The 24,712-nt window shown below is 37.0% G+C and overlaps 1 protein-coding gene across 1 annotated transcript in view; it reads left to right on the forward strand.

Moving 5' to 3' along the window:
- Window positions 1–24,712, forward strand: part of PIK3C3 (phosphatidylinositol 3-kinase, catalytic subunit type 3) — a 75,580-nt gene that overhangs the window by 45,965 nt on the left and 4,903 nt on the right. The window contains exons 22-24 of the mRNA XM_009891607.1: window positions 4,224–4,392; window positions 8,004–8,094; window positions 23,735–23,860. Of these exons, the coding sequence (XP_009889909.1) occupies window positions 4,224–4,392; window positions 8,004–8,094; window positions 23,735–23,860 (386 nt within the window). The remainder of the gene's footprint in view (window positions 1–4,223; window positions 4,393–8,003; window positions 8,095–23,734; window positions 23,861–24,712) is intronic.

Consider the following 24,712-nt stretch of genomic DNA (forward strand, 5'->3'; position numbering starts at 1 on the left):
CTTATCAACCAAATTACATAACTTTCAGGAACTTCCAAATACAAACTGCACAAATTGTGTGACATTCCAGAACTAAAAAAATCATTCAACACCTGCCCAGATAAGATGCTGATTCTCCTGTAGGCTGTATTTTAGCTGTGATTACTAGGCAAGTTTGGTTTTTTTTTTTTTTATGTGACGTTTGTCAGCCTCAGGTATGGCAATACTTGAGTATGTTTAGAGGAACTGTGCTATTGAAAAAAAACATGTTTAAGTTAACAAAAAAAAATATCATAAATTGTTACTGGCAGCTTTTGCCTTCATCCTTACAGATGCGAATCTGGAGTGATGGCTATGTTAGGAGTCAGTATGTTAATTCACAGTGAAAGTCAACTCTTACAGAATAAAAACTCTGATTAAATATATTTTATGTCCTCTTAGAATTACATCTTCAGTAATTTGTAGATCAAAGTGATTTTTTTTTTTTAAGTTCATATAATCTACACCAGTTGCTTTATATAAAGCTGGAGTGTTCCGATGCCTATTTTTATCCTGCTCTTTCTGCTACTATTTAGTATTTTCTGGCGCTGCACCTTGTCAAATAGGTACCAGAAACTTTGTTTAGGCTTGTTCTTGTAATAGAGGTTATACTGAGTGATAGTCTTAACAGTTGCATTCATAAATACCATGAAGGTGGGATGTTCAGTGTTTATATTCTGACACAAATTTTTCTTAGGATGATCACTTGAGATATTTGTAACCTTTTCTCTTAGTATGAAAAGATTTCAAATCATCAGGTTTATTAACTTGATAAATTTATTATTTGTTGACATAAATAATAATATGCACTTCACCTAATTTTCAGTATTAAATATACAACCAATTTAATTTGTCTAAAGCAGGCTTGTTCTTCATTTGTTCCAATTGTAGTTAAGTCCTCAAGGAGAACATAAGTCAGGCATCTTTGCAGAACACTCTAAAACTGCAGTACTCCCTCAAGCTGGCCAGTCAGTGTTTACTGGTGTAGCAGCTTCAGGCAAGGACCAAGGGGAGCCTTCTGTCCATATTCTGTAATATGATATGCTGGCTTAATTGATATTGGAGGAGCTGCACAAATGAAAATGAGTTAAGTCTGTGTTTATAATACATGGATTTGAAAAACATTAAATATTTAATGTATTTAAATGAAAGCATATATTTTTAAGTCAGACTAAAAATCTGCTGAACTTTCAGGTACAGCTAGGGAAGCTGTAATGTTAATGTAGGATGGCCTCAACTTATACTTTCTTTTATACTTCATTCCTAAAAATGAGTAAGTAAACTACTTGATATCTAGTTAATTTATATGAACATCTATCAGTCAACTATTAAAATGGTTTTGAATGTTTTAGATGCATATTTTACCAATTTAAATTACTAATTATCACCTCTCACTTCCTGTTTCCAAAGGAAAGTAAAAAAAAAAGAATTACTGCCATAAGAGTTACTGTTTTATTCAAAATGTTGTCTCTTGACTCTTCAAGTAGACAGGTTTGAATAAGTGAACAGAAAGCAAGACACCCCCCTCCCCCCAACTTTTTAATTAAACATTTTAGGAAACTTAACGGGGGGGGGGCATATATATATATATATATATGTATATATATATCAAAGTGCCTACTTCAAAAATTTAGTGTACAAAAATGAGCTTTAGAAGTAACTTCTCTAACAGCTTGGAAAAACTATGAAAGGAATGGGGCGCATTAAACACAATTAGGTGTGCAAAATGTAATGGTTGTGCCATTTATCAACTGGCAAATACTTTGCCTACTTAAGCATCCTTGTGATCTCTCTTAGAAAATTGACAGTGATGGAGTTTGTTTCTTGGTTGAAGAAGAGTGTTTATGACAGATCACAAGCAGACTTCTCTGATGATGGAACATTATTATTCAATGAAATGGTCAAAGAGGGGTGACTAATTGGAAAATACTGTCTGTTCCATTTGTTTTCAAGAGTGCTGAGCATTGCTACAGGTTAAAATGCCCGTTGGCAAACAAATCTGTGTCCGCAATGCTGTTCATTTCCCTCATTCTGAAGCAAGACTCTTTGTGTGTTCTGTGTTTTGTGTGACTGTTTAGATGAGAATCATACTAATAATTTTCTTGTTTATAAGAAGGTTTAAAAGTTTTATCACCTTTTTGTACTTCTTAATTTACATCATGATTCCTCATTACTGCAGAGTTCAGGAAGTTTTTTCTCTGTCCTAAGGAAATCACTTAGCAGTTTTCGTTGTTTTTTTTTTTTTTTTATATATATAAATATTTCTTGGCATGCTGCAATTCTTACCGTCTTTTTGTAATGCAACTCTGGTGTGCCCCAAGTCATTGTTTAAATTATGCATTTCAAACTGAAAATTTGTTTGCAGAACACTTTAAAACACTTTTTTTGCTTTATATGGTCAATATTTTCCCCTTAAGAAGTGAATCAAGAACGTTTCTAGAAACTGTTTCTAAGACTTATGACTTCTACTATTTTGATTTCTGTTGGCAACATTTTTGTTTATGTATTTATATAATATTTAATCTTCAGATTATCTGAATGTTTTAGTAAGATTTTTTGAAGTTGCTGATGTTTCAGTTTGTTTTGCCACATGTTGCATCTCACATAGGGTTCAGTACTATTGAAAGGGAATACAGTGAACACTCCCCAGTAAAGGTCTGAGCAATATTACAAACAGTATGGCTGCACACAAGCTCTTCACAGGAAGGGACATTGCCTTGTGCATTTGAAGCAAGAGATGTGTATAGTTTTTTTTGTCAAGTTAATGCTACAGAAACATTTTAAATGTAGAAATATTTTAAATGAGAAGGGAAAAGTAGTGATAAAGTGATGTAACGCTTGTGTTGTAGTAGTGAAAAAGTGTAAGACAGACTTTAGCACATTTGAAATATAGTTTCAGATACAGAACTGTAGTGATGTTTCTTCAGTATATTTCAAAACTGTTGAAAAGTTTTAACCTTACCCAAACAACTCTGAAAGAATTTTGAAACAACTTTGAAATTTTCTTTGGCATTTAGTAGCTTCAGAAGGTCTCTCTTGGGATCATGAGTCTTCCCTTTAGTAAATTTAACGTACAGCTAAAGTAACATATTTGATTCCAGAGCAGCCAAATGGGATACTAAAAGCAAGGCAATATGTGTATTAATATCTTAATTGGCTAACAAATTCTAAAGAAGGTGCAAAGAATTAGTAATATCTTTTATATAACCATGCATTTAATATCACAGAATCATAGATTGGTTTTGTTTGGAAGGGACCGTAAAGATCATCGAGTTCCAACCCCCCTGCCAGGGACAGGCACTCCTCCCACCAGACCAGGTTGCTCAAAGCCCCATCCAGCCTGGCCTTGAACACCTCCAGGGATGGGGCGTTCACAACTTCCCTGGGCATCCTGTTACAGTGCCTTACCGCCATCATAGTGAAAAATGTCTTCCTCATTATCTATTCTAAATCTCCCCTCTTCAATTTGAAGCTATTCCCCCTCATCCTATCACTACATGCCCCGTAAAAAGTCCCTCTCCAGCTTTCTTGTAGGCCCCCTTTAGGTGCTGGAAGGCCTCTGTAAGGTTTACCTGGAGCCTTCTCTTCTCCAGGCTGAACAATCCCAACTCTCTCAGCCTGACTTCATAGGAGAGGTGCTCCAGTCCTCTCATCATCTTCTTGGCCCTTCTCTGGACCCGGTCTAACAGGTCCATGTCCTTCTTACGTTGGGGACTCCAAAGCTGGACACAGCACTCCAGGTGGGGTATGATGAGAGCAGAGTAGAGGGGCAGAATCACCTCCCTCAACCTGCTGGTCACGCTTCTTTTGATGCAGCCCAGGGTATGGTTGGCTTTCTGGTCTGCAAGCGCACATAATATCAACTGACCAGTTTCATCATTGATTCAATCTCTGTGAATATACTCCGTATGTTAAAAAAAAAAAAAAAGGCAAAAAACCTCATCTTGTTTATTCATAGTCCTAAGGAATTTGAAATCAGCTTTACTTTTTTAAACCCGCAATTTCAAATTGGCACCTGAAGATATAATATATACAGCTATAAGCCTTACAGAAAACAGTGAATTCTGTTTTTTTTTTTGAGAGCTGCTTAGCATCTTCTAGAGATTTCACGTAAAGATTTTTTTTTTTCCAAGTTTTACATCAAGATTTGATGCTGTATGAAGTGTTGAAATAAGTAATTCTGTTTGTGTTTCCTTCTTCTACAGGTAAACTATTTCACATTGACTTTGGTTATATTTTGGGTCGGGACCCTAAGCCTCTACCCCCGCCAATGAAGTTGAATAAGGAGATGGTGGAAGGTATGGGAGGCACGCAGAGTGAGCAGTACCAGGAGTTCCGTAAGCAGTGCTACACAGCCTTTCTCCATCTCCGCAGGTAAAAATACTATTTTGATGCTAAAATTTATTAGAGCCACTATAACTCAGGAGAGGAGTAAATGAGTCAGAGAGAATATTTCTGTTGAAGATGCAAAACTTAAAGCCTGAACGTAGACACAAGAATTTGTATGGAACAAAGTAACGAAAACATCACAGTGTTGGTGTAACTTGAAGCTTGAGTCTACATTCACGTTAAGTGTCCCTAGTTTGACTTGTTTAATAGCCTAAATCGCTTTTTTTAATAACTTCTGTCAGGTATTAATTTATATCTTGCTTTTTGGATAAGTTTCTGCCCTTAAGCAGCTTTTTCTCTTGATTATTGCTGATCAAGTAACTGTCCTTTCAACTCTTAAGTCATTACTCATTTGCTGCTTTATCTGCCTACAGTTTGGGTTAGTGATGATCAAATTTGTTGGCTTGTAGATGGCACATACATAAGTTTAGTTGAGTTCAGGTCCTGCAGGACAAAAATTAGGTAATTGCAGTGACAATCAAGTATGTTAGCAGTTTCTGTAGATACCTAGAACTGTGACAGCTAACACCTCTTTAGACTGTATTTATTTATGGACCAACAGATCTCATGTTTAGACTTGGAAGCAGTTTCATTATTTTGCAGTGACTGTATCACTTACTATCAGCTTTCTGAGCCAAGTAGCTCAGCTTTGTTCTGTTTGAACAGGGCACAGGTAAGTATGCTTTGTCTGGCCAGTGATTTATTTTGTACATCTTCCATAGAGATGAAGGAATTCCACTTTTATATCACTATCACATAATATAAACCTCCAAATTTGTGGGAAAATATTAGTAATATGAAAAGCATATGTGAAAAGTACATGTAGTGTGAAAAGTAGGCAGTCAATGATTGGAAGCAAAAATGCTCCAGGTAGTTCTCATGTTAGAAAGAGTAAGGAATTTGTTTACGAACTGACATTAATGGGTTAAAAGCTATTCAGCAACATGAAAAAAGAGCAGCATGTTATCAGCAAACAATATTCATGACTTCAGGGAACCATCAGGAAGTCTAATATATATTCCATGTTCTAATTTTTTCTTAAAACTGTTTTGTAATACTGCATTTCTTACTTGTGAAATGCTTGAGTTGTTTTTGTTGTTTAAACCTAGCTGTTTCAGTGGGAAGGTCTGTTGTGTCAGTGAAGGATTATCCATTGCATTAATTTATGTAATGATTTGCTACAAAAATCGTCATTAAGTGTGGAGTATAGCAGTAATTTAGGTATAAAACCAAACTGTAAATCAAGATGGTTTCATTTTTAATGTCTGGGATTGTAGTTGTAATTATAGTCTCTCCAATATTTGTTTAGTGTAATAGGAAAGTATTTTTAAATGGTTCTGGATAAATATCTTCAAGGCTTTCAACAAAGACGGCATAGGATAATATTAGTATTTCTATAGCTGTTACTTTAAGTGGTGAGAACTAAAAATTATTAAAATTACTTGTTTATTGAAAAAGAGTAATTAGAGGTGGAATGGCTTAGTTCTAACAGTTACGCATGTTGATGCAAAAATGTTCACGGATACTTCTGGCTAAGGAGTGTGAAATCATAACCTCTGATTGCTAAGACAAAATGCAAACTCTGTTTGTCATCTCCGTCAATTTGTGGTTTATTCTTTGATATTTCCCTGGGGTATAGACAGTCCTCTACATCTTTCAAGTGCTGTATCATTGTTTCAGGATTCCTGGTGGAATAGGTGTTGCACTGTGAAAACAAATAAAAACAACTTAAAACTTGTAAGTGGAAAAATAGTTGTGTTCATTGTTTTAGATTGGAAGCAGTTTGGCGTATGATCATCGGTGTGCAGTTTTTTGTTGATTTTGTGGGGTTTTTTTGGTGGTGGTGGTGGGAGAGATTCCACTTTTTTGAACAATAATCAGGTGTGTGTGTTTGTCAGCAGTGCTGTGATGAAGGAGCAGCCTCTGTGTTCTGAATGTGGCTGTCAGCAGAACTTGCATTCTCACTTGGGCTGTATCAGCCTTTTACACCTTCATTATACAGGTTAAGCCTCTTTAAGGATGTTCAAGTCCTGTTATGTATCAGCATTTCCCTTCCCCTCATGAATTTCCAGTTTACAAATCATCAGCAGGATCCAGAGGAGGAATTCAACATCTGAGTTGTTCTTAGGATCAGGTTCTAGGTTGTATTATTCCTTCCCAAATAGAGGTTTACCCTGTGTTAGTTGTGAGAAGTTTGATACTCAGTTTGAGTTAGTGGGGAATAGGTAGACACAAAGTAGTAGAAAGTAACTAGAGGCAGAAGCTGTAGTTTGAGCTGAGATTTGCTGCATAAGGATGAGGATATCTAGCTGGCTGAACCAGAGTGTTTTTCCCTAGTCTGTTCTCAGTGACAGAGGAGGTCATATAGATCTGAATAAAAAAAGTGGAAAGTTACGATGGCCTTGGGAAGTGCTGATTCTTTGGAAAGGTAGTAGCTGGGCAGTGTAGGGGATATAGTCTTCTAAAAGCTGGGGCAGGTGGTGAAGAGGGAATTATGCTTTTCCAGAGAGATTTTGTTGAGCAGTATTTACTTTGTAAAATACAGCTATGGAGTAGTCCTTTTGTATAGTTAAAATACTTTGTGCTCTGTGCAATTGTCAGTTTATATATATATTCAGCAGCTTGCTAATAAACAAGTTTTGATGCTAAGAATTCATTTTCTATTATCTCTGAAACTCCTAGTGCTCTTAGCAAAGCAATATTTCAGATTTTTACATCAGTTAGTACTTTGTCTCTGAAATGGGACCTAGATCTCTTTGCAGAGGAAGGGAAGTTTCAGTTTGTTGAACAGCTTGAAAATTATCCTTTGAAAAAGCAACTTACAGCTAATTTTCTGAGAGGGCAAAATGGTGTTCTTCAAGAGATTCACAAGTACTTCCACACCACGTTAAAACTGAAAACTCTTCTCTGTCTTGTCTTTTTTAATGGTTATAAGTGACCTTTGTAAGTGCAGCATGCCTACCTATGTTACTGCAGCTTAACCGAGCAACTGCAGGTTTAGATTTGGTTAAATCACTTATATTCAACTTGTTATGGCAAAAGACCAAACTTGAAAAATAATTTCTTGTAATTGTGAAGACTTCAGCTGTTTGAATGCTAGTTTATATAATGCTGCTATATCACTGAAATCCTTTTTAATAAAAAATAACCTTTAAATCAATGTTCTAGCATGTTTTTTGTACTGGAGGTAAAACAAAGTCATTAAATGCTACAATATTTAAAATTATAGGTTATATTTGATATGCCCCTGGATAAATGTTCTGACAATTTTTAGAAGATTATAACAAAACCGGAATAGTATGTTCAGTTTTGGCAGTTTGAGACAGTTTGAGGGTTAAACTTTCACTGGTAATATCAGGTATCTTATGTTTTTAACATAATATGTTCAACTAAAGGGGAGTTGGTCTAGATGATCTCTAGAGGTCCCTTCCAACTCTGAAAATTCTGTGATTCTGTGATAAAGTGTTATGAATGCATCTCCTCTGAACCATCACCAAGTCACACTAAGATGATGATGTGTTCTTAAATGAAGCTTTTTACAAAATGTCTTTTGTGCAGTTTACGAAGTGTTTAACCTAATTTACTCTTTTGCTTAGGTATTCCAACTTGATCTTGAACTTATTTTCCCTCATGGTGGATGCCAACATTCCAGATATAGCTCTTGAACCTGACAAGACTGTAAAAAAGGTAACTGAAAAGCTTTCCTTGTCTTTCAATAGCCAAAGTCATCATGTCATGAAGTTTTCTGTCACTTGTGGTCGCATATTTGTAGCTGGTGACCTGAAAATTCTTGTTTCTGTTTTATGAGTTTTGAGTAGTATCTAGAATCTTTGAAGTTAAAGGTAGGGGAATAAACCTTTGAGATCACGTAGTGCATGTACCCATAAATACAGAATTGATCTTTATTATCCATGCAGGAGTGCACAGTCTGCTCTAGCACTCTGTTCCAAGTGGTATTTTAGCATTCTGTTGAAAACAGTGATCCCACTTTGTGAAACTTTTGATAAGTGAAGCAATCATCACTATATTGTGAAAGATTGTTCCATGTAATCTAAGATCCTGTAAGCCATGGGTGGCTTTATGAAAACAGTCTGCTGGTGGATATAAAACCAGTCTGCAGAAGATTTAAAACCAGTGTACTGGTGTATCTTCATCACCAAGAAATTTTTGTTTATTGTGAAAACAAACTCGTGTCCCATAATTCTAACTTTGTCCTTTTGTGCCAGTCTGAATCATTCTTCTCCATTTAATGTTTCAACAACAGTTGACATGAAAAATACTGGATAAATGTTTATCTAGATTTCATTACACTTACGTTTTAGGCAAATGTTGGCTTTTTTAAAACCTGATTGATAGTGAAGCACTATCTATTTTGGTTCCACAAAAGACTCTGTGGAGCCTGTGTATCCAGTGGAAATCAGTTCAGTGTCATTTTTATTCGAGCAGTGGATTTTCTCTAAAATAGGCTGTTCTTCAGTGTTTTTAATAAGCTATGAAAATGGAGATTGAAAATCTTTAAAGTAATATTTCATCTTCTGGTACAATTCCCTTAAGGAAAACTAAATGGTGACTCCAACCAAATCTTTCCTTTTGCCTGCAAGAATTTGAACATTCTGTTCAGAGTTTCTTGGTTCCAAATTGATACGAAGATTTCATGTAGCTATTCAGTTTCATTTCCAGGAAGACTGGGCTAGCCATAAGTGCTGTGTTTTGTGGTAAAGGTGACAGCCTTCCCTCCACTTGGATGTTTTCCTGGGAAACTGACAGCTACTTCTTTTTCCATGTCAATACTTGAACCTCTTCTCTGTGCCTAAATGCCCTGCAAAGATGGAACAGGTTACTCAGGTAGAACGTAGGACATAGAGGCTTAAAGTAGAAAACCGAAATGGTTCAATATCTGTCAAGTTGTAGACGATGGAAGTAACTACATTTTTGTAGAGAGACCTTCTTTTGAAGGAAGAGACCTTCCTAACTATGCTTGCAACACATGCCTATGACTTTCATCTTTATAAAGATGACACATTCTATTCTGGCTACCTATTGGAAAAATGAGGAGAAGTACTTTTGTTATTTTTCTTTGGTGATAGAGTAAGAAGGGGAAACCCTTTTAGATTGCAAAGTCTACAAATAGATGCACAGTAAATCCTGGGAGAAATTGAAGTATGTATCTACAGGCAGTGTAGGGACTATTTGTGGAAAGGTTGTTGTTGACTGAAACAGTCGTCAAGAGATCAAACCAATGGTTTTACTGAATTCCGGAAGAGCTGGCTCTTTCATGTTTGCAGCAGGAAGTTTGGGACTTGCTATGTATTTTAATCTTGCTCATCTCTGTCCAGAGTTCACTGTCACTTGACATGATCGTGTTCATTGTTGCCTTGAATGCTCTCTCATGAGCTCTGACATTTTTTATCCAGCTGAGTTTCGCAGTGTTCACTGCCAATTAACGTGCAATATTCTTGTTCCTTATTAGTATTTTGGCATCATATTTTATGTTAGTAAACTCTGTAGAAGCGTTATCCAAGGGTATATTGTTTTCTGTAATTAATGATAACAGGATGTTAGGTTCTGTGAAATATTTGTAAAGGATTGTTTTAATGTAGCACCATTTGAGTATTTCAGACAGTTCTGAAACTCTATTACTCTATATAAATTTCCCATATAATTTTCTTGAAATAGCAAATCAAGATACAATATTGAAAGCCAACAAGTCTTTTCGACATCTGCTAAGTATGTTACAGTTCACTGATGTTCACTAGTTAAAAATCAAAATTGTGTAGAGCATAATTGTATTGTATCCGATTAGAGATCATGGAAGGAGGCAAAATCGTGAATTATATCAATGTGGTTACTTCTAAATTCCCTTATGAAGTACAAATAATAGTGCCGCCTTTGCATGGAAAGAACATAAGTTTATTTACTGTATGACACTTCACTATTAGATCAAGTGCATCAGTTATTGGGATAATGAGTTTTGACAATGCTGCAGCGTGATGAACTGTGACTTTTACCCTCATGGTACGTTCAAGTCTATCTATTCACAGAGGCTTTAAAATGTGAAAACATCTAGAACTGAACCAGTAAGGCAAGTATTTCTGATAATGCAAATCACTTTCACATTTTCAGATTTTTTGAGAAGAAAAGATTTTACTTTCCCAAGTTCTGTAAGTTCATTTACAGTGTGCTTGTTCCTTTAAAAAACAAAACCCATACAGTAAGGTACTATGAGAAAGATAATGAAATTGTTCATCTTGTTCATAAATATTTTCTTTGTAATTCAGACTTTTCAGATCTCCCTCATGTATTTTTATTTTATTTAAACTATAATTTTTTATTTTTTTTTTTTCTGAAAGCTCAACTGTTTTTAACTCCTGTTAACTGTTCAGGTTAAACCTTTTGGTTCCAAAATTGTCCTCTGAATGTACTGCAGGAATTTGTGCAAAAATCATACATCATAATAGGATCTCTAGAGAGTTGGTGAACAGAGGACCCTTCCATAAAGCAGTTGTTGACATTATTGTCTACTGGATGCATACAACTGTGTTAAAAGCTCTTACGACAGTAAATGTTTTCTTTAGTTCTCAATTTTTGGTTTCACTTTTTTTTTTTCTTTTTAAAAAAAGCCAATCATCTGTAAATGGGCTAGAATCAGAATCATCTTAACCCATTATAGAGTGGTGAATAGGTCATTGTTCTTTTAAATAATGTGTTAGAAAACTTGTTTTGGATATTAAATGCCCATTAGCCTGTCGAAAATCAGTTATGAGCTTTGTTAGTACTAATAAAAAAAGGAACAAGGTGTCTTGCGTCTCTTGGGCTCTGTGGCAAGTTTGTTCAGTCATTTAACAAGATAATACTGTACCTTGTTGTAGGAAAATTGAATAAATGCTTTCAGCATCTCAATTGATTTTTATTTTCTTTTTCTTAAAGCTTTGAACAAAAAATCCATATATATTTCAACAGACTCAAATTAGCTAAGGATCCGTTTTTGGACTGACCTGTAAAATTAAATTACCTTTGATGTGTAACTCCAGTCAATAGCCATTTCAACCGTGATATCACTGTCATGGAAGACAAAGGTGGAGATTTACAAATGTTTCTTTATATAAGAAGGTATCCTGCTTAATAGCGAAGGTGGAAGTTCATAGCCAGCATTTTGCTTATTTGCGTTGTAGTAATACTCATTTTGTGTTTTGTAGAGCCCTCGTTTTTGCTTTAGGGAGCTGGTAAGCCAGTAAGGCTTTGGTCTCAGAGGCAGCTGAAGTCAAGTCAGGTCAAGGTAACAAGATAAAGGTAACCTTATCTAAACTTGATGATAAATCAGAATACTAGTTTATGATTAAACTACAAGGAAAATTGTATAGTAAAATAAATAAATAAATAAAAATCTGTTTTTAAAGAAAGGGATGCTTGCTGAAGGGAGCATTATGCTTCAATTGCTGAAGGGAGCATTATGCTTCAATTATTTTGGCAAACAATTCGTTTGGCGTAGAGATCCTTGATATTAGAATTTTTCAATAGGTGCAGCTATACTGCTGTTACCAAGTAGGCATGAATTATTCTAAAGATTACTTCTAAAGAAAGATTTTTATTCAATGGCTACAATTTTGATTCCACGTTATGATGTTAGATGGTAGCTCAGGTTCCAGTCGAATCTTTAGCTTCATGAAGTGAAGTCCTCCTCATTTCTGATAGTCACGGAGGTGGTCTATGTTGCAGGAAATACCTGCTCGCTGGTGAAGAATAGACTAAGATATAGAAACATGCTAGTGAGTGAAGCCACCTGTGGAAATATTATTGGTGTTCCCTTTTTCTAAACTTTCAGGGGGTAATCTGCCGAGTTTTTAGAGCCAGAATCAGGGTTTAATTTTGGTAACATATATGTATGCTAGATAAAAATAAAATTTGCATATACCATACAATAATGATGGCTAGAGTAAAATAAATTGAAATAGAATAAAGAAACCTACTGTCATTTTTGTATGACTTGATTTCTTGTGCTCTCTTTTGACTCTTCCTGTGATACATATATGTATTGTAGCAGGGTGCTCACTAGTTAGACTGAGAAGGTGGTTGGAAGTCAGCAATCCTTGAACTTTCTAATGTTCAGACAAATCATGAAAGAAAGTAAGATCGTAAGTTAGGCATTGGATGATCTGAATTGCTTTTGTTGTTTTTTTTGTTGTTTTTTTAATTTTATTTTTTTTAAAGAATTTCAGACTGGTATGTTAAATGTGACTTTTTAGAAAAAAGTGCAGAAAGCACTCTTTAGGAATATTATTACTAACCTGAGGAATGAAAGGGAAGGCGGGATCTTTATAGTTGGAGGCTGCTTTTTCCAGAATATCATCTGCTTTCCAGTAACAACATGGCATTGCAAGAAGCTAACTGGCAGAATATAACTGTATAATCAAGCTTAAAATCTAACTGAAAGCATATTGTTTGGGTGTCGTTTCTGTCCAATAGTTGTGAAACGTCATGGGAGAAATATGTATCGAGTCAAGGCAAAATTGAAACAGCAGCTTGTCACGTACAACTTGCTGTAAAATAAGTATAGATTACACCTGTTTGACAGGGTTTATGGCACAGGATGGTGTAAGCAGAGCTGAGCGCTCTGTTCCTGTCATCTGTGAAGGTACTTTCGCATTCTTCTTGTTCAAAAGAGAACAAGCTCTACACAAACTGATTTTACTTACCAGAGAAGGATGACAATGTGGATATTTTCTTCCTGTTAGCTTGAAAAGAACCAGAAACTCCCAGTGACTTCAACTCAAGATGCAGATTTAGAGCATACCAATATTTGACAGTACCTTCTTACTTGCTTTGCATAACATTTGTTTTCAGAAATTAAATCAGTGCTGACCGTAATGATGCATTCTCACACATAAAATTGGACTGAAAACAAATTACTCAGAGTTGGCCTGAAAGCAAAAAAAAACTCTGTTTGAAGTTTGACAACTCTTCTTTGAGGATGTATGGAAAATTGGTTTTCAACCAGCTATCCACTTTCAGCAGGTATACCCAACATCACTAGATAAATTAGGTAGTACCTTTCAGTTGTAAGAAAACCTTGTTTTAGTGACTCACTTCCCTCACTCCAGTTTCAATCGCTACTTCTTCCCATAGAAGAAGCCAGAAAGAAAGACTACCAACTACACAAAATTGTCCCCATCCTCAGAACCATAGGAACCTGCTTCTAATTCTTGGTGTTTTGTTTAATATTAAAACATTTGTCAATTTTTGACCAAGAAAAGGTAGCTGCAGAGCCTGAAATTAGTTGTTGTTTTGATCCTTTCATCTCCGTTTTTCCTCTCCATACTATTTATAAAGAAAACTGTCAGTCTAGGGTGCCTCACCTTATGGTTCATGACACCATCTCCTGCTGCCATCCTCTGATTTAGGCTTTTCTGAAAACACACTTTGGCTCAAAAAATGTCACAAAGGTAAATCTAAGGGTAGTGGAAGATTCTCCTTAGTTTGCCTCTCCCTTTCTGTGGCCTATGGGGTAATTGCCTTTAAATTTTCCACTCTTTGCTTATTTTTTTCCACTGCTCAGTTTTCAGGTAAAGGGCTGGGCTGAAATCTCTTTATGTTGACTTGTCAGCGCATAACTGATAATAAAATGAAGATTTCCCCTACACACACACCTTTTTTTCCTGTCAGTGCTACTTGCTTTTTTATTTCCAGTACAGCTGCAACACAAGTTGCTAATTGTTGGGCTTTTTAAAATTAGCTAGTGCTATAAATTTAAGCAGTAATGACTAAAATCTGGAGTCAATTATATAGCCATTTTACGTAAGGAAGAGGTAGACTATCGCACTTCAGATGTAGCTAATGTATTCAGCATTGTCACCTCCTAACAAAAAAAGCGTTTGATTTTTCTACAGGAAAGCCAGATGGTTTCTGTCTGTCTTTCATAGCAAATTTTGACCTTTAAATTAGAAAACATCAGGGACCAGTGATTCATTGGCGCACAAAGAACTCGGCAGGCATTAAAGGACAGTGTCCTAATTGACTGAGCTGTGTTTCAGATGCCCATTGATTAAAGAAGGTGCTGCAAAGATACTGCAACTGTTTCATTTACAAGCGAGGTTATTGTGAACATAGACAGCACAAATACCTGGCTTACAGCAAGCGGTAGTTAACTGCTATTTGTGAAAATAGCGCCATTGAGTTTTGATAGCACCTTTGGGTACACACAGGAAAGGCTAAAATCACAGCATTCAGGAGAGTGGGGAATTTTCTTCCTACAGAGTGTAACACTGAGAGCACCCTGTGTGTTTCCGAGTCTATGCAAACACTGACTAAGTGATAAGAAAATGAGGAGTATAATTGTTTGGAAACTAGCAAGAAGAGAGACCAGACATGTTTTTTTCCTTTTACACGAAACATATCAAGGTGAAATGATTTTTGTTCTGCAGGTACAAAAGCTGAAGCAGAGATGCAATGTGACTTGAGGTGCAGAAAGTTTCTGAGCTAGCTTGTTTCTACGCCTGAGTTAGTTTTGCCAGTGTCTTCATCAGGGTTGTAGTAAAATTCCCTGTACTCTTTTCCCCTCCTCTGTCCTCTACAGGAGTCAGTCAATGGATAATTGGGAGTTGAGTTTACAACTTAGTGAAATGGAAGGGACTTTTAATTTGTTGCTTGATGTTCCTTTTTAGGCAGTGGATATCTGTCTCTTTTCACCTGACTGAAAATACAGTATTTGTTAAAAAGTAGAGCTAGGAAACATTTCTGAGATTAATTAATGCCAAGAGGAAATTTTCTTTTGCAGGAGAAAAAAACTCAAGTTTTGCTAGGTTAGAGTCTGTTTGTTTCAGTATTTATATTTGCTTGCTGCTCTAGGGAGGTTTATTCTTTGTAAAAGTGTCACATTGACGTGGAGCTTATTTTGTCTAGGCAGACATTCATCTTTCTGTCCATTTGGGTAATGATGCTGCAGCTGCACACCCAGCTTTTCTGTTTCTGGGCTGTTGATTTTGCATGTATATTAATTCATCTCAAAATAAATAAAAAAAAAATTGGAATAAACATCGCAACATGAACCAAGTGTGACAACACTCCTGTGCTCCTGTTGTTTTGTATCATGCTGCCTATTTGATTTTAAGGTTTTGGCTAATATGATGAAATTCTGAGCTGGAACAGTATCATCTTTGCATACTGCAGCAGCTGAAACCCTTATTTTCATGGAAGTTCAATTTGGAGATGTTTAGTAGTGTCTTTACTGGCTTTAAAAAAAAAAATAATAAAATAAATAAATTACTGAAGCCTGAACAGCCTTCTTTAGAAACTGTGGTTTGTTCAAATCAAACCCTTGAAAACAAAAGCTATTGTCAGAACAGTATTTCAGATAAAATTGTTCATGCAAGTAGAGCATCTGAATAGTTTGTAGTGAGAGTTGTGTGGACTGCAAGCAACGGGGAAAGCAAGAAAGTCTTTTGCTGAAAAAGATTAAATGTGGTGAATGTTCAGCCAAGAATTTAATGCCAGTTTCTGCTACATGAATGGTGGACAAAACAGTAAAACAGTAAAAACAGCGAAACAGTAAAAATCATCATGAAAACCCCACTAAATATTGTTGTTTTCTTTTTTTGGCTATCAACTGATTTTTATCTGAGGTTTTAGTGGTAGTCAGGATGTTTATAGCCAATGCATATTATGACCCAAGGAAAAAGGACACTGAAGTTTCTCTTAAATTTAAGTAGCTGACTTTGCAATGAGCAATCCTATATTGGACTGACAAAATTGTGGCTAGTAGTCATAGAAGACACCAGCAGTGCTGCTTAATGTTGCTGGAAGAAGAAATATTAGAGCAGCCTCCAGTCTTCAGAATGGCTGACTTGCAATTAGTCTGAAAACTAAACAGGACTGAGAAAGGTTTCTCATACGTACATGTGATACATTACCTCAAAATGCATTACCACCTTCTTTAGTAATTATGAAAACCATAGCTACAAATGTTCATGAAGCATGGATTTGGATGCTGCCTTGAAATTTATAAAAGCTTGCTAAGAAGTTCTAAAAAGCTTGTCTTAACACTAAATAACTAATCCACTTTAGGTAATGTTTTAGCAGTGAGAAGATGCTTGGCTAGTAAAAAAAGAAAAATTCCTGAGTTTTAATACAATGATAACCATGGCCTATACAGTAGGTGAAACTTGAGGACAAAAAAAAACCCCAAAAAACTATCCATACAAATTCACTCTTTGGTGAGAGAGAAAGGACAGTCTGGTGGTTAAGGAGCAAAAATGGTAAGTGAAAATCTTGCAATTTTGCAATGAAGTACGCTTAGCTGCACTAGCACTATTCCCAGCTGGGTTTGTGTGCAATCTCTCAATCCTAAGCCTGTCACGCTTCCAAAAATACAAAATACCAGAAAGGAGAAGGGAAGCTTGGAGACTGATTCAACTGAATAAAGACACAGGTCTGCTATTATCCTATACCTTTAACTGCAATTTTTAATATGATTATTAGGGTTTTCTTGAGTATTTCACTTCCTCTTCATTGCTATCCTGATTTTTATAGTGGACACAGCTCTGTCGGCCTGACTGGGAGTTTTCTGTTAAATCAGCTTCATACAACCTGTTTGATACTATTTTCAAAACGATAGTCTTTTTAGTTGTCCTTGAAGACGTTTCAAGCAAAAATGGAGTGCGACTTGACCAGTAATTAACACTGCCCATTATTCTTATAGATGTTATGCTTTCCCTCTCATTTAACTTTACCACTTTCCTTTTTTCTAGTGAAATCTCGCATCAAATATAAATAAACATAAAGTTTAGAGATTTTAAAATTTCCTGTCTTTAAAACAGGTTTTTTAGAGTTTGATTGGTTGTGGTGGTCTTTTTTTTTTTTCTTTTTCTTTTTTTAATGGGAAATATCAGTGTTTTCTGTGAAATATTTTAATTTCTACTGCAGTATTATCTCTCATAGTGTTCTGCTTCCCCATAACAACATTTGTGGTGTGGAACTTGCTTTACTTACCCCAGAACTTGGGGTGTGGGATTCTGGAGTGTTTGCTCTGATCAGGCCGTGTCATCGCAGGATCCTGGGTTGTTTACAGGATGGATGAAATGACCAGTTGATTCTGAGCTGAGCTGTTTTGTTTGGTTTTGGCAGGTAGAAGAAGTTAATTCTGATTTTGACTGGAGTCTCACAGGGTGTTTGTGTTTTGGGTTTGAGGTTTTTCTGGGAGTTTTGATGGTTTTGTTTGGGTTTTTTTTTCAACAAAAGCGTAGTCAAAACTGATGTCTGTTTTTGGTATTTCACCCCCCACCCTCCTGTATCTTAGCACCTTAATCTTTATGTTTAAACTGTTCTAGAAGGCATAGTAATGTATCTGCAAACTGGGACCTGATTATAAATAAAATGTGTAAATGCAATGTTAGACCATAGTAAAAATAAGTTCTGTATAAGTTCATGTTTGCATTAAAAAAGGAGGAACTTTTAGTTGGTGCTTTAATCTGCAGTCTCTCCAGGTACTGAGAAATTCATTGCATGAGGCAGCAGTAATGGAATGTGTGAAGACCTGTAATATATATCAGTCACACATATTAAAAAAAAAAAAAAAATCACCGAAAGCCCACTATATCTGTTATTGTGTTGTTTTTGCACACTATGCTGGAAGGTGGGGGAGCTATAAGTATCCAGTTCCTCCGCTATTGCTTTTCTCTTGAATTTGTTTCAACTGTAGTTGATAAACCTGGAAATTTGCATGGCATAGTCATGGTGCAATGCAGTATTTCTTGGTGGGTTTACTATAAAATAGATATATATTTATTACCATGTTAAGTTGCCATCCTCTGTGATTATACAGCACCCACCCCCGTAGATTTTCTTCTGAACTGTCTCCTTGTGGCTTATGGCCTCTTCCCCTTTTAATTTTTATTTTCTTTGCCTTTTGAACAGGAAAAGCGCTATTATGATAGTAGCTTTCTTACAGGACACTTCAGATTTAAATGAAGTATAACAAAATCTCTAAGCATGCAGATTCATAAAACTGTTCAATGCTGGTTTTTATGCTTTATTATTAAACTATTCACTGTGCAGGGGGATAGGAAGTGGACAACTTGAAATCTTGAAGTTGCTTGTCAGCATCTTCATGGACTGTCTGGTTCTTTATCCTACCTTTTCATCCTTAAACATTCAAATTCTGCTGTTGAGACCTGATGTTTAAAATCAGTGTGTGTATACGGTGTAGAATTTAAAAATTTTCTTTCTGGAAACAAAGCAAAAGTTTACTGTTATCAAGTATGTTTCTTTTTTTTTTTCTTTTGACAAATATTAATGACTAAACTAAAACAATTTACCTTAATTTAAATACAAAAGTGAGATCTCTAAATAATTCAGATGGGATGTTTTTGATGCCTTCATGGTGGCTATTCTTCTTAAGTGTGTAGAGTGACATAATTGTATAACTTATCAGAACATGACACACACCCCCCCTTCACTTTTTTTTTTTACACCATGCAAAAATCTCTTCCTTAGTTGCACCTCCTCTGTGAGAAACTATTGGCTTTTAGAATACATGGTTTACTTTGGAACTCAAAGATTTCAAATAAAAATTATTATTGGTTTTGTTAGAAGAACCGTAAATCAATGGATATTAATCTTGTTTCTGCTGTTGGAGCTCAAGAGGTAATTTGTCATCTTGCTGTGTTTCTTCTCGGCTAGATTGCAGCAATCCGTTTTAATTGCAGTGCTGAAAAACTTTCATGCAAAGATCTAGTACTTGGGAGCATTTGATCCTGCTCTTAATAGCAAACTGATTTTAAGGTCGGTTCATGGGGAAGGTGGGAAGGGGATTTAAATAGTCACTAATTCTATAGAATGAAGCCACATCTTAACATCACTAACTGCAAGACTTTCTGATAAGTTCTTCTATGAACAAATTAGAAGATCACTGAAGTGCCATATTACTAGAGTTGTGTAAAAGAGCCTTACAGTGTTTTGGTTTGGTTTTTATTTTTATTTTTTTGAAACTGCAGTTAGCAATTTTGCTGAATTCTCATTACATCACCTTTTCTGTAAGCATGAAAATAGATTTGATAGAAGTCTGTTTTCTAATTTTGGGAGGTATTTAAGCTTGTGCATAATTGCGAGCATGGGAATAGTCCATTAAATTCAGTTGGATTCTACTGTGTGCTTCATTGGCTGTCCAACTTCTAATATGTGGAAGATAATAAACTTCCTTCTCATCATGTTTATTATGAAGGTAAAAGTTCTATAATATTAGCTTGAAATATCTTCTGCATTTCTCCCTGGTACTTGCTTCCTTGAGAGTTGGAACTTTTTTGATTTAATCTATTGTTTCATACTGATCAAATTTCTTTTTGAGGGGAAGTTGAGGAAAAACTCGGTTTATGCTTACTTGAAATGTATCAGCAGCAGAGTTCTAACATACTTTGAGTGAAGCAGCATTATCTTTCCATACCTGTGAAGCTTGCTTATGCTTTTTATTGTAGCGCTGAAGGGTACCATTCTGGAATACATTGCTTGTGAAAAGAATACAGGGCAATACTGAAAGAAATCTCAGAATATTTTGCTGTCATTAAAAGGGTGATTGCATATGCGATACCCTTGGTGCATAAAATGGAATATAAAATAGGAAGAGAAGGTAGTATCGTCTCACAAATACAACCTTATTAACAACCTGGTTGAAATAATTTCACTCGCATTTTTGTCAATGCTTAAAAAAAAGTGAATGCGTGGAAGATGTTCAGGAAAGACTTGATTCTGTCTTACAGTCAGTCTCCTCAGTCATACCCAGGAGAAGGTTAAGAAGCAACTTAAATCATTTGATATTTACCTACACAACAGAGATATTTGATGGACAGTTCTTTAATATAAAAAGTTTTAATGAGCTCAACTATTTGAGATGGAAATTGGACAAATTCAGATAGGAAATAAATCACAATTGTTAAGTAGGGCAATTAATCATTGAAACAATTTACACAGAATGTGAAGCATTCTGTCTCAGCATAAAGACTCTATAAAAGAGATTCTCACAGATAAACTAGAAGTTACATACTTGATGCAAAAATTGTTTGATACAATTTTACCTAGCTTATTATGCAAGAAACTCAAGTAGGTGGATATGATGGTCTCCACAAGAGCTCATATTGTTTGAAATTTGTCTTTATGAGCATAAAGCATGTGATTAGATGGCAGCAATTAATAATCTGCAAGTAATGTGAATTTGCCGGGCAATTTTTGTACTGTGATCAGCGCTACTTTGCAAAGTGACTAGTAGTTTTAATTTTTGGAGATAGAATTGATTGGAGAATGTTGGGATCTTAGACTCCTTAATTCCAAGAGATCATGGACTCCCTTGGAGGTCTTAAACAACACAAATGGTATTCCAAATTAAGCACCCACAGTTAGCATTATTATCCCAAAAATGTGATGATACCTTCTTCTTTCAGAACAAATCTGAACACTTGCCCTGCCTACTTACCCTCAGTAAGTTTGTAGACGATAGTAAGTTAGGTGGGAGTGTCAACCTGCTTGAGGGTAGGATGGCCCTACAGAGGGATGTGGACAGGCTGGATCGATGGGCTGAGGCCACTTATATGAGGTTCAATAAGGCCAAGTGCCGGGTCCCGCACTTGGGTCACAACAACCCCGTGCAGCGCTACAGGCTTGGGGCAGAGTGGCTGGAAAGCTGCCGGGCAGAAAAGGACCTGGGGGTGTTGGTGGACATCCGGCTGAATATGAGCCAGCAGAGTGCCCAGGTGGCCAAGAAGGCCAACAGCATCCTGGCCTGTGTCAGGAATAGTGCGGTGAACAGGGCTAGAGAAGTGATCATCCCCCTGTACTCGGCACTGGTGAGTACAGGGGGGTGATCATTCCCACCTTGAGTACTGTCTTCAGTTTTGGGCCTCTAACTACTCAAGTCAGTGCTGGAGGTGGGAACAGCCCAGCCCTTGATGTTCCCAGCTTTCCACATCCTCCATGGATTAGTTTTGGGCCCCTCACTACAAGAAAGATGTTGAGGTGCTGGAGCATGTCCAGAGAAGGGCAACAAAGCTGGTGGGGAGTCTGGAGAACAAGTCTTATGAGGAGTGGCTGAGGGAACTGGGGTTGTTTAGCCCGGAGAAGAGGAGGCTGAGGGAAGACCTTATTGCTCTCTACAGCTACCTGAAAGGAGGGTGTAGCGAGGTGGGTGTCAGCCTCTTCCCCCAAGGAACAAGTGAAAGGACAAGAAGAAATGGCCTCAAGTTGCACCAGGGGACATTTAGATTGGATATTAGGAAAAAGTTCTCCACAGAAAGGTTTGTCAAGCATTGGCTGCCCAGGGAGGGGGTTGGAGTTGCCATCCCTGGATTTATTTAAAAGACATGTAAATGTGATGCCGAGGGACATGGTTTGATGGTGGTTTTGGCAGTGTTAGGTTGATGGTTGATCTTGATGATCTTAAAGGTCCCTTCCAACCTGGACAATTCCGTGATTCTATATGCAGACCTTGCTGCACAGGTAGCGCTTCGGAAAACTTAGAACACAGTATTTTGATATCTTTAGCACTTCCTCAGATCCATGTATCAGATTATTTGAACTCACCCAAAGTGCTTGCTGATGCATCTGCTTCTCATAAACGTTGTGAGCAATAAGGCATGTCTGCAAAACTTGGCTCCTGTAAAGCAAAATATTGTGTTTTTTTTCTTTTTTCCTAAAGATCTGTTTAAGCTCTTGCCAGTTCAATATACAGAGGTTTTTGAGTATTACCAAAGGAATGTCTGTATAACAGTGCTTGTGAGATGTTGCCATCTGGAGCAGTCCTGAACAATTGCCATGGGATTAGTTGGAATTCACAGAAAGGCATCCACTGCACCTTTGTAAATATTTATGGGTCAAGGCTTTGCCAGGACTGAAATAGGAAAGTATATTGCTGTGTTCTTAATTATGATGCTTTCAGCTTTTAATTCATATACAAATTGCAGGTACTAAGCAAAATGTGTTATTGATACAATAGTTAAAATATGTTGCTGTTAAAAGAAAAAACAGTGTAAGGGGTAACAGTGTCTCCAACCACCTGTTCATGGGTGGTGGATATAATCAAAGTTCATGAAATTCTCACCTGCCATATAAAGGTCAGTTTTAACAGGGTTGGTTTGCTTCGCTTCCCCTTTCTTCTGATTCTGTATTCTTTACTTAATTGCCTTAGTTTCTAAAAGACAATGTTATCTGAAAATAAGGAAGTGTTACCTACTTTCAAAAATTATTAGGATCATCCAGACTCTTACAACTTTGTATTTAATATGCAAAGTTGCGGGTTTTTTTTTTCCTCAAGTGACATTTCTTTCTTGTTTAGTGAATGTTGACTATTTTCTCTTTCTCTCATAGAATTTTGTTCTGTCTAAACTCTTATCATAGAATCATAGAATTGCTGAGGTTGGAAGGGACCTTTAAGATCATCAAGTCCAACCATTGGCCTACCCTGACAAAACCACTTCTAAACCATGTCATCAAGTACCACATCTACCCCTTTTTTAAAGACCTCCAGGGATGGTGAATTTACCACCTCCCTGGGCAGCCTATTCCAATGTTTAATAACCCTTTCAGGGAAAAATTTTTTCGTAATACCCAATCTAAACCTCATCTGACATAACTTGAGCCCATTTCCTCTCATTTGTCACTAGGGAGAAGAGGTCAGCCCCCACCTCTCTACAACCTCCTTTCAGGCAGTTGTAGAGAGTGATAAGGTCTCCCTTCAGCCTCCTCTTCTCCAGGCTAAACAACCCCAGTTCCCGCAGTCATTACTTATAAGACTTATCTTCCAGACCCCTCACCAGCTTTGTAGCCCTTCTCTGGATACACTCCAACACCTCAATGTCCTTCTTGTAGTGAGGGGCCCAAAACTGAACACAGCACTTGACGTGGGGACTCACCAGTGCCGAGTACAGGGGGATGATCACTTCCCTAGTCCTGCTCATCACACTATTCCTGATACAGGCCAGGATGCCATTGGCCTTTTTGGCCACCTGGGCACACTCCCGGCTCATATTCAGCCGGCTGTCCACCAACACCCCCAGGTACTTCTTTTGACTTTCTGTCTTCAATCTTTGAGATTACTAGTTGGGGGCGGGTGAGTTGTAAGGGTCTGTTTCTAGTTTATTTAAATACTTATTTTTACAAATCAGTTTAAAATAGGCATTTTACGTAATGTTGTAAATTTCCAACAATCTGCTGTAACTTAAAAGTAAAAGAGAGATTCTCTACAAAACTTCCATAACTGAAATCATTATGTCTGCTACTGTATACTTCACGTAGAATAGTGTATGTTTTAACTGTTGAATTGAATTAATTTTTGTCATGTCTGCCCCCGTTCCAGGTGCAGGATAAGTTTCGTTTGGACCTGTCCGACGAAGAAGCTGTACATTATATGCAGAGTCTAATTGATGAAAGTGTCCATGCCCTCTTTGCAGCTGTGGTGGAGCAGATACACAAGTTTGCACAGGTGAGATATTTTCTCAATTGGTGGTGTCAGTGAAAACGGAGTAAGGTGAGAGTAAGGTTGCAAGTGGTAAGTTCAAGACTTGACTTCATTGTTTATGATGTTCTAGTTCATTTTCCAACTTGCGTTCTTGCTGCTATGACTTGAGAGCAAGCTTTTAGTGGTCCTAAAGAATTCTTTAAAGCACCTTAGCAAATATGCTAAGTGCAATGTAACTGGTTGTATTACCAAGGGTAAGAACTGCAAATTGGAAGCTGGAGTTCTGAGGGAAGGATCCAGAACTTCCTTAGCTTTCATTCTGGAAGTAAATGAGTGAAGGTAAACTTCCATTCTTTGGCTTCCTTAACTGGGCATTCCAGCTAGTTATTTTGATCATTAATAGGCACAGCCACTTGCACAGAAGGGGCCAGGAGCTCTGCTCATAACAGTATTCACACCCTCTGTGATATTGATGCTGTACCACAGAACATGGTCCTCTGCAGCTATGTGAGCAGCTGTCCCCTATGTCAGAGGCCTCAGCACAGATGGAGATCCTAAGGGATAATGCAGTTTTTCACATTAGGCACTGTAGGGGGTGGCTCAGATCTCTTGCTGGGGCAGTAGAAATTGGGCTCCTTGCTTGCAGGAGTTGTGCAGTGTTGGAATGTCTACATCACGAAGTAAAGGGGCTCTGGGATGAGGTCAGAAGACTGCACAGTACTAGGGCTGACAAGAAAGGGATTGACCAGATCTTCCTGAAGACCTTGTAGATAGAAAGCCTGAACCTCCAGCTGCACTGAAAGAGGAGCAAGAATATGTTGTGCTCATCAAGTTAGGACATGGAGACTCCTAGGATGGTAACAGCTGGCACTGTGG

This window comes from Charadrius vociferus, unplaced genomic scaffold (genome assembly GCF_000708025.1).
Source record: "Charadrius vociferus isolate BGI_N301 unplaced genomic scaffold, ASM70802v2 scaffold599, whole genome shotgun sequence".
Taxonomy (NCBI): domain Eukaryota; kingdom Metazoa; phylum Chordata; class Aves; order Charadriiformes; family Charadriidae; genus Charadrius; species Charadrius vociferus.